At 39.4% G+C, this 9833-nt stretch overlaps 2 protein-coding genes across 4 annotated transcripts; one reads left to right on the top strand and one right to left on the bottom strand.

The window, feature by feature from the left end:
- On the top strand, nt 1-4459 carry LOC116207986 (protein SET DOMAIN GROUP 40). Of its 2 annotated transcripts, none has more exons than XM_031541139.1 (7): nt 1-213; nt 1038-1276; nt 1363-1513; nt 1902-2033; nt 2115-2255; nt 2545-2829; nt 3365-4459. In XM_031541139.1, the coding sequence occupies exons 2-7, from the start codon at nt 1101-1103 to the stop codon at nt 3998-4000; spliced, it is 1521 nt and encodes a 506-aa protein (XP_031396999.1). In that variant the 5' UTR covers nt 1-213; nt 1038-1100; the 3' UTR covers nt 4001-4459. The 2 variants fall into 2 exon arrangements, with proteins under 2 accessions (XP_031396999.1, XP_031397001.1); XM_031541141.1 differs by lacking the exon at nt 1-213 and adding an exon at nt 242-485.
- A 120-nt stretch (nt 4460-4579) lies between these two features.
- LOC116207987 lies at nt 4580-8325 on the bottom strand. Of its 2 annotated transcripts, XM_031541142.1 has the most exons (11): nt 7490-8324; nt 7197-7299; nt 7028-7041; nt 6657-6878; nt 6477-6548; nt 6244-6333; nt 5863-5901; nt 5504-5608; nt 5234-5405; nt 4927-5036; nt 4580-4839 (listed from the first exon to the last, which is right to left on the bottom strand). In XM_031541142.1, the coding sequence occupies exons 1-11, from the start codon at nt 7760-7762 to the stop codon at nt 4753-4755; spliced, it is 1287 nt and encodes a 428-aa protein (XP_031397002.1). In that variant the 5' UTR covers nt 7763-8324; the 3' UTR covers nt 4580-4752. The 2 variants fall into 2 exon arrangements, with proteins under 2 accessions (XP_031397002.1, XP_031397003.1); XM_031541143.1 differs by lacking the exon at nt 5863-5901 and having other exon boundaries at nt 7490-8325.
- Between the last annotated feature and the right edge of the window lie 1508 nt (nt 8326-9833).

Genomic DNA, 9833 nt, shown 5'->3' with positions numbered 1-9833 from the left:
GAGAGAGCAAGCAAAAGCAAGGCCAGCGGGAACCTCCTACTTTCCCCCTCCTCTTGCCTCTCCTGCCTGCCCACCTCCTCCCCCACCCCCACTTCGTTCAACCCATATTATATATCATCATACTTACATACATAGATACATACAAAGAGTTGGGCGATATAGGATGGGACACTTTAGCGGTGCGGATGATGGTGGAGATGTCATAATTGCTTGGTAGGCGAGCTTTTTGTTCTTTGCCCTCTTCCTTCAAGCTGCCTTCACTTGCCTACAGTACATGATTTTCACAAATAGTTGCTGCTGCCCTGCTGCATAGATCAAATTTCGCAGCTGCTCCTGCTTTTGCTCTACTCTAATCTGTAGTGTGGATTAGAAACCATAAGAAAATCAGAGTAGACTAGGAGTCGGAGTAGCTAGCTTACATGAATAAGATCATCCTCAGGAACTCATTTCCTGCTGCTATGACTGACTGCATTCTACTTTATGAGGTGGGATGGAATGATTTCTTTTGTTTATAATTCAAATTCGAGTTCAGTGCTTCACACACTGCAGAGAACGAATTACCGCGAAGGTCCATAGTGTTCTATATTAATATCAGCAAGAAAGAAAATTAAGAGAGAAAAAATAAAAAGAGAGTGGATCAGTTCTACTATTTGAGAGATACACGCAGATGCTAAATTCGACGAACATGTCTCCTTTTTTACATTCTGATATAATATATATATAATTTGCCATTACTATGATTTTTAAAATTATTAATTATGCATTCGTGTTTATAGATTCCAAACTTGGTGGCAGTAAGTTTGTCAGATACAAGATGTTCGAGTTTATTTTTCAACTGTTTTGTATCTGTGGAGTGTTTATCCGTTCGCCTTTCTTAGATTAGATGGATGTAATTTCTCCTCGTTTCCTTGGTTTTTCAATGTATTCATAATTTAATGTTTTATGTTTTTGCTTTCCACGGAAATATGCTTGGATCTGCATCTGATTGCCTTTTTTTTTTTTGGCTAATGAGATATCTACGCTATGTTATTCTGTAGAATCGTATCTTGGAAAAGGGGGGGAACCCAGGAAAGCAAGAACTAGAAGGGTAGAGTAAGGGCATGAAAGAAGAAGAAGAAGAGAGAAGGATGGGGGAGACTTTGCAGGGCATGTTGAGGTGGGGGGCAGCCCTCGGAATATCAGACTCGTCTGCTCCGATGACAACATTAACACCACCACCTCATAATCTGTGTATTGGCCAAACTCTTGCTGTCGCTTATTTTCCTGAAGCAGGCGGGTGGGTACCATCACTTCCTTTAATCAACCTACAAATACCAGTGCAACAAATTCTCTCTGATTATGACAACTTTAAGTACTTTGCAGAAGGGGTTTGGCTTCTGCTCGTGATATTATAAAAGGAGAATCGATTCTCAGAGTCCCTAAATCAGCCCTGCTCACCACTCAACATCTTCTGCAGACTGATCACTCTCTCTCTCTTGCTGTCCATAAGCATCCTTATCTCTCCTCCTCTCAGGTATTAAGGACTCGTTTATAAACTTGTGCCGTTAAGTGCTTAAAGTTTATTAGCATTTTATTATCAGTTTGCTGCTGAAAAAGAATGAGCAAGAGCAGGGGAGGAAGAGAGTGATGAGGAGATAGTTTAGGAGATCTTGGAACACTAATTGAGTAAAATATAATTTATTCTATTGAGTCAATTTTCAGTTTACTTAATCGTTAACAGTGTTTTCACATTATTGCATTTGTAGATTTTCCCTCATCGTCTTTCTTCCCATTTTTCCCCTCCATTAACTAATTTCTAACTGTATTATGGCACTTAATGTTTAATCCAATGCAACTGTTTCATACAGTGCTTTAGCTTAAAGTCCTCAACTAATAGTTCGCAGTTGATGCCAAAATGCTAGCTACTATGTGTCTGCTTGCTCTATGAAATGGGAAAAAGGCAGGATTCATTGTGGCACCCGTACTTGAGTAACTTGCCTCGCTACTATGACACCCTTGCTACCTTCAATCAGTTTGAGATGCAGGCTTTCCAGGTTTGTTTTGTAGCTCGATCTTGTTATCTCTGCTTTGAAGTAGCTGTATTCTTTAGTGAAATCTCTACAAATGAATCACAGGTGGATGATGCAATTTGGGCAGCCGAAAGGGCCAAATCTTGCGCTGAATCTGAGTGGCAACAGGCTCAACTGCTCATGCAAGAACTTAAGTTCAAGTCAGTCCTCCTGACTTTCAAGGCTTGGCTTTGGGCTTCTGCAACTGTAAGATTGCCACTCTTTCTGATTTTTTGCTTAAGCAGCTCTGCAACCTTTATTGGTAGAATATATATATTTCTACCCTTTGCTGGTTTGCCTAACTTTCACAGTCAGGACCATTTTCTTTCTGATTCTGCTTTCATTAGCTCTAAGAGATGCCTCTGTTCTGAGGTGACTTTCGTGTTGGATAATTTGCCTCGTTTCGCTAACTCCATTTTAAGTCCTTGTCTCAGTATTCTTCTCTTCTCCCTTTTAATACATTTTAATGCCTCAAGACCTTTCAAATATGTTCTAGATATCCTCGAGGACGTTGCATGCGCCATGGGATGAAGCTGGGTGTTTATGTCCTGTGGGGGATTTATTCAACTATTCTGCACCTGGAGTAGAATTGCAAGATGGAGAGAACGCCACATCTGTAAGGTCCATGCAGTCTACCTCTTTGTGCAACTCAAGAACAGCAGATGAGGCGGGAGCTGAGCAATCAGCTACTTCTCTCCAGAGGCTAACTGATGGCGGATTCGAGGAAAATCTAAAAGCGTATTGCTTCTATGCTAGGAAAAACTATGAAAAAGGTGAACAGGTAATTAAATTTCTGTGGAACCACCTTTATCTTTATGGGTAATTGTGACACCGTATGCAGTATATCTGGATTTTGATCTGGTAGCTTCCTGCTGGACACCTTCATTAGCTTTTGTTGAAGGCGGCTAATTATCGCCTTTTCGTTTTCTATACAAATAACCTGCAAAATTTTGCCACTAATCTTCAGGGTTTGGATCCAGAATCTGTACTTTCTTCTTGCCAATTCACTATTTACTGACAATCTATCATCATGCTATTATTCAATAATCATTAAAGCGGTGTGCTATTTATGCTGACTTTTCGATTTGCCAAAGTTCAGATGCAGTATTTAGATTTCTCCTCTGTTTCATTTTCTTGTCTGCTATATTCTTGTTTTCCTTCTTATAAGGACATAATTATTCCTTGAATATGATGTTTACGCAATTTTGTTGCATTAGGCTTTTGGTCCCAGCTTTCATTGCTTTATTTCTAGCTCTCTACTGTCCGATGAGAAATGAGGGAAATACTGGATTTCAAATGTATTTCTTTGATTGCAGGTTCTTTTAAGCTATGGAACTTACACAAATCTGGAGCTCCTTGAGTATTATGGATTTCTTCTTAATGAAAATCCTAATGATAAAGTATACATTCCATTGGAAACTAGCATATATTCATCTAGTTCGTTTCCTAAAGAGTTAATGTACATTCATCAAAATGGGAAGCCTTCATTTGCTCTACTTTGCACATTGCGGCTATGGGCAACCCCTCCAAACGAGCGGAGGTCTATTGGACACCTTGCCTACGCAGGAGCTCAACTCTCTGCCAAAAATGAGATGAGTGTGATGGGTTTGATCCTAGAGAAGTCTAATGCTATTTTGAGGAAACTCCCCACATCCATCGAAGAAGACAACCATATTCTCTGCGGCATTGACAAAATTCATGACTTTCACACTCTCATGGAAGTCCACAAGTTGCTATCAGAACTTGGAGGTGATTCATGTGCTTTTCTTGAGAGCACTGGTCTACGAGAGAGTTTGGCCAATAATCAATTTTTGCCCTGCAAGATTAGGAGGTCCTGGTACAGGTGGAAACTTGCTGTTCAATGGAGGGTTAGGTACAAGAAAACCCTCCTAGATTGCATTTCTTACTGCACGAGAACAATCTACTTTCTCCAATCTAAAGGGACCAATTGAGTTGAAGGTTGCAGGCGTGCACTGAGGATTTTTGGCCCAACTGTTAGAAGTCTTTCAAATTCTATATGCAGATAATTGGTACAAAAGGAGAACAATCAACTTTCTCCAATTAATTTTTCATGCTGCTCTGCTGAAAGGACACGGTGATCTATGTTGGTAAACTAACATAATATATGCAGGTAGTTGGTGCAAAAAGGTACGAAAGAAATGTTTGTCTTTGAATTAATCCCGATTTAACCTAATTCATATTTCTAGTGGCTTCAGTCAAACTTGATTTATTTGTAAATAGCTCAAAGAGTAGAGACATATTTCACTTGCTGAGCACAAAAAATATGGTGTCCAAAACAAAGAGGGAAAAGAGAAAAGCTTTGCAATTTCTTGGCAACTTAAATGTGTGCTGTGACATTCTATGCTATTTATAACTCCTGCATTTACATCTATTCATTCATGTTTACTATATAATTCATGTTTTCTGGGATTCCATGGTAGCTAACTCTGGTGGGGCTTGTTAGATAGATTGGATAGTTCAACCATGCATATATTCAGCCAGAGATGTTATTAGGTTTCAGTCAGGAAATGAAATGCTTCAAGAAGTTGAGAAGAATTATTCATTTCATAAGAAAATCCCAGCAATAGCTGGAATAATCGTACTTATGTTCAAAATGTCAGCAGACTAAATGAATCAATTTCAGGAAATCAACCTAGTTAAAATAACTAGAATCAGAACCCCTTTCTGATAAAGCATCAATTAATTATTCACAAGGTATGATTGTCGGCTGCATCGCTGTAGAACTGTCCCTGTCACACATCTCAGGGTTAATGCGCACAACTCCTTCTTCCTGCAAGTTGAGTTAAGGTTCCCTCAATTAGCTAGGAAGTAGACCAGAGGCTTAATATTATAATTCATAATGAAGAGTTGGTCTTACCTTGGAGAGATTTCTCAAGTATGTCGTCGTGTAATTTCCAGTTGGAAATAGAGCTTCAATAAGATCAGCAAGGACCAATTGCGGTTGGGAGATTGCTCCATCCGACCAATCTGCTTCCCATGAAAAATGAATTATATATACAAATATTTATATGGTGAATATGTTATATATAAGGTATTTAAGTGAGTGACAGCGGTCAGGATTAACTGTGTATGAGTTGTGTAAAGGAACTCATACATTATATGTAGGAAGTCTAGTCTCTAGCAGCTTAGAAAGAGGGAGATGGTTGGTTGCATGCAATTCTTACCAAGAGCAAGAGCAGTGGTGTTTGCCAGCCTTTTGTCATATCTCCACAGGCTCTTATTTGTGAGGAAGGCAAAACAAGAGTTGTCCTCAACAGCTACATTTTTTATGAATGTTGATGCTGTATAGTTTATGGGATCTGATGCCTGAGTTTCGTCTATAACCACATCCACCGTCTGAATTGTTTTGGTGAAACAACAATTAAAGTTAAAGACCGACCTCAGAACTTTCTGTGGAAAGAAGAAAATATATGGCGTAATGATCATTCACTTACACATAAAATGGCATGCAACTCATCCAAATCATCTGAATTTGAGGTGTTGTAGGTGTTTTTGTTGATTGAATTATCTATATTCTCTCCACCTGCATCTTCAACGTACTGTTTCCAAACAATCAAATGCATTAACCGTGTTATATGATGGAAACTCTGCCTGGCATGGATGAGATAAAGATTTTTTAGAAATCAATGAAGCAGGCGCAGACATTGATGGATGTGGGTGGTATACCTCGCTAGTTCCCAAAAGATTGTGGAAGGGATAACTTACAGAAAATTCACTTAATTATCAGTTGTTATTTGATAACTAATCACTGTAAACTTACGGAAGATCAGGTTGTAAAGCTAATACTCCATACCTTAAGTTTGAATGCTTCTTTAGTGAAGGACCATATGCCCTGCCAACACAAATCAGGAGGCTCAGCTAGTCACCCATGGCATCTGTATTCTCTAGTTGTTCACCCTCCCCTCTTTATTACTCAGTTTTAGGGGAATACTGAAGATGGGAGATTTAGTATGATTCCTTTATATCTTGTCAGGCACGCGGTGATAACAGCGGATAAATAAGATGCAGTATAATCTTCTTTTCTTAGTGACCCGAATCCGCAGAGTTGGAAGGGTTTATATGTGCTTAAAACCCAGCTGATGTTTGAGTTGAATAGGGTTGTCTAGGACTGCAAATGCATTAATTAGTTACACGCATGATTGCAGGAGAGTTGGAAGGTTCGACATTGGCATACATTATTATACTCCATCCAAGCCACGGTTGGTTTCACTGGTGTAGCCTTGCTTACTGCTATCCTCGTCAGGCACATATAATTTTCTTTGATCTGCAAAGAAACAACAACAGGTATTAGTCCACCCTTCCGGTTGCCCCTCTACAAATGATGGTCTACGAGGCTTCAGACATACTTAGATTTGACTTAAAGCTCACAAAATACGAATCCTGGGAACTGTTCATGACATTACTTACTGCAGTGTACACTTGATTTGCTCTAGCTTCAAGATTAGTGAAGACTCCCAAGTACTTGATCCATTCTGCTCGCTGTCAATTTAATAGTCCACGCCACATAGAAGGGAAGCAGAGGGTTATGGAAGAAGGTGCTGCTCCAAACTTGTGAATGGAGGGGCAAGTGCGTGCATGATTGCTCACCTGCAGAGGGGCGCCTTCTCCCGAAGGAAGGAAAGCGGCAAAATTACAAGCCCATGCTTCATCAGTGGAGCTAATAAAATTGGCCGCAAACTGCTGAAATTGCTGGGGCTCAGTCCTGTTGATCATCTCAATTTCTCCTTCTTCACACAACTTGAGTACACATTGAGAAACTATGGAGCCATTGGTTGTGATGCCCTTGAAGCTTCCTAGCAAGCCCAGAAGCTGCAATAAAGGGAAGCAGTAACAAGAGTTTGCAATTACGAACGACATCAGTTTATTTGTGCTGGATGGTCCAATGGGTGTCCAAGGGCAAAAGCCTGCGTGCTAAAAGGGGTGGGTGTTGAGGAGAGAGCCAAGCCAGTGATCCTCACCTCGAAGAAGGAAACTGCAGTATTAAGTAGTGGGGTTGAGCAGATAGAAATGAAAACGAAAATGAAAGATAATCAGACGGAGGGATCGAAATAAGTTGCGAAATAGCTGTATATGTGGATAAGTTTTTGTAGTTTGCGGATCATATTACATTACAGACCCTTTCCTTACCTGGAAAGGAGTCTGTAGCCACTGAGTAGTTGGATAAGGGGATGATGAAGGATTTGATCCTGGACGTGCAGTATTTCGTCCGTGCAGCCATCCTCGAATTACTCTATATATCAAAGGAAACATGAGAAAAACGGCCATATATATATGTATATGTATATATTCCCGAGCTTCCCAAGCGTAAATGTGATATGGGAGTAGGTGCTGTGATGTGGCATAAATAAAATGATGCAAAGCCTATGAAGAGCAAAGAGAGAGGGGCAAGTGTTTGGAGAGGGGAGGACTGGGGAGAGAACCTGGATGAGAAGATAGCTCATGCTGTCCAAGGCATTCTTGATGACTTTGAAGGACTGCCCGTAGTAGATATGGAAGTTGAGTGCATCCTCGACCTTGGAGATGGCTGTGTTTGCTGGGGCGGCTGGAGAGGGTGATTTCGCGGTTACACCCTGACCCTGACCCTGAAGAGTGCAGAACAGTAGGCATGCCCAGGCTGCCACTCCCAGGAACTGCAACAGAGGATTGGAATATGAATTGGAATGCAGTGGTTGAGTAGTGGTCATCATCATCATAGACTGACTCTGATCCGAGAGAAGGTGCTGCTGCGGCTGTGGGGCAAAAAATAGACACCGGTCTTCTTAGTTATTTGTTGTGTATTGGGTACTCCTTTGTTTTCCTCGTGAACGTAGAGGTATTGAAGGAGGAGGAGGAGGAGGAGGAAGAGAAATGGGCATCTCTCTTATGGCCTCTTCCGTTGTTGCTGTTTGTAGTAAGTGGCGTGGTAATGGCTAAAGCACAATGGGAAAGGGCCGAGGACGGACCGGGCAGGGGATGTTAATGTTGTTTCTAAGGAAAAGCAAGACACAGTTGTTGTTTGGGTGCCGTGAGGTCCGTGACTGACTGATTGATTCGCCCATCCATGTTTCTTTTTGTCTTCTTCTTTTCACCTCTTTCTGCTAATCCCATCTATCTATCCATCAAACAAATCTGTTCTCTCTCTCCTCCTCCTCCCCTCTCTCTCTCTCTCTCTCATTCACGCGACTCTTCACTAATCATCAATCTATCTTATCAATCAAATGCCTTTGCCCTTTCCTCTCCACTTTCACCACAACGACAATTACACCATCACCATGTGCTGCCATGCTGTTGCCTGTTGCCTGTTGCCTGTTACATTACATATCTAGTCTACAGATGATGGGCTTATATAAATAGAAAGACTTGTTTTTTTGTTTTTTTTTTTTTGGTGTTGTGTGGACCACCTTGATTAGCTTGTTATTAATCACATAACTCGAGCATTTGCATTATGTTATAGATATTTGAAAAAGAAAAAATTTGAAACAAGTCTAAGTATATATTTATTTTTAGTTGATATTTTTAAATTTTTACTAATTTCATAATTTACAATACAAAAAGATAAGAAATAAAAAAAAATAGGAACGGTTTCATTAATTAATATTTCTTATAAATAAATAGTAAAAACCTTCTTTAAAGCATCCAATAAAATTTTAGATACATTATGCAAATATTTAAAAAATGAAAAAAAAATGTGTAAGTATATATTAACTGGGAGACTCGAAAAAACGGCATACCAAGAGTTGCAGATTATTGTTATTATTGTTATTGTTATTATTATTATTTCTTAATTAAAAATATTCTGATTTAAGGTGGACTTCGTTGGTCCACGGTGATAAGGTTTTAGAAAGCTGAACCATTTTGTTTACGAGCCCAATCTCTGGTTGATGGCCTCAATTCAAGGCCGGGCCAGAGCATAGCTCTTGTTGAGATCAAAGAAGAGAGGGTGGGGGTGTTCTTGCCAGCCACCCACTCCCCGAGGGAGGTCGCCAGTTGGGTCAAACTATGCCAGCGACCTCCGTCGGGAGTGGGTAGCCGGCGAGTATGCCTTTACTTCGATTCAATCCAAATAAGTTTACAAATAAAAAGAACAGAGCAGAAGAGGAAGAAAGAGGTCCCGACAAGCTTCCAATGGCCACAATTTTTCGACAATCGGCAAATACCTCCACAGTCCGACCATGGGGAGAGAGGGTTTGGACTGAGGAGACGGGAGAGGTCGGGACAAAGGGGAGAGGGAGAATTTTTTCAGTTTCATTTCAATTTCATTTTATTTATTATTTTATCGTAATTAAAATTTAAAAAATGAACTTTTTATCGTATTGCTTTTTTCATATCAGATGCCGTTATGACAAGTCGTCTGTCACGTCAGCGTTTAGTTGACAAAATGCAATTAATTACAACAAATTGAACACTCTAATTGATTTGTGAGTTATGTTTTTAAAATTTTAATTTTTAACTTTATTCACTATACAATAAAAATCAACAACACAATTATTATTATTTTTTTTCAATTTTTTTAATCATTCAATTTAATTTTTAATACTAAATTTTCTCAACTATTCATTACTTTTTTGACAATTTAACTACACAATCATTACTTTCTATCAATTATTTATTAATTTTTCATATTTTTTTCATAATTTAATAATACAACCATTACAAACCAATTAAAATTAAAACTCAACTCTACTTAACTCTAAAATCAAATACACCTGAAAGGTTTTGTAACAAACTATTTCACTTCAAAAAGGTTTTGTATGGTGGTGCAATTTTTCCCCTAGTAAACTTTCT

The sequence above is a fragment of the Punica granatum genome, chromosome 5 (assembly GCF_007655135.1).
Source record: "Punica granatum isolate Tunisia-2019 chromosome 5, ASM765513v2, whole genome shotgun sequence".
In the NCBI taxonomy this organism is placed as follows: Eukaryota; Viridiplantae; Streptophyta; class Magnoliopsida; order Myrtales; family Lythraceae; genus Punica; species Punica granatum.
The sequence above is the reverse complement of the archived record's forward strand: the minus strand, read 5'-3'. Positions and strand labels throughout refer to the sequence as shown.

What these genes read in the sequence shown, in the direction of transcription:
- LOC116207986 (XM_031541139.1), top strand. Translation starts at nt 1,101, where the DNA reads ATGAAAGAAGAAGAAGAAGAGAGAAGGATGGGGGAGACTTTGCAGGGC. An exon ending in GGCTTTGGGCTTCTGCAACT is followed by an intron (nt 2,256 to 2,544) that starts GTAAGATTGCCA and finishes AATATGTTCTAG; the next exon opens with ATATCCTCGAGGACGTTGCA. An exon ending in ACTATGAAAAAGGTGAACAG is followed by an intron (nt 2,830 to 3,364) that starts GTAATTAAATTT and finishes CTTTGATTGCAG; the next exon opens with GTTCTTTTAAGCTATGGAAC.
- LOC116207987 (XM_031541142.1), bottom strand. Translation starts at nt 7,762, where the DNA reads ATGATGATGATGACCACTACTCAACCACTGCATTCCAATTCATATTCC. An exon ending in CTTGGATGGAGTATAATAAT is followed by an intron (nt 5,902 to 6,243) that starts GTATGCCAATGT and finishes TTGTGTTGGCAG; the next exon opens with GGCATATGGTCCTTCACTAA. An exon ending in ACTTGAGAAATCTCTCCAAG is followed by an intron (nt 4,840 to 4,926) that starts GTAAGACCAACT and finishes CTCAACTTGCAG; the next exon opens with GAAGAAGGAGTTGTGCGCAT.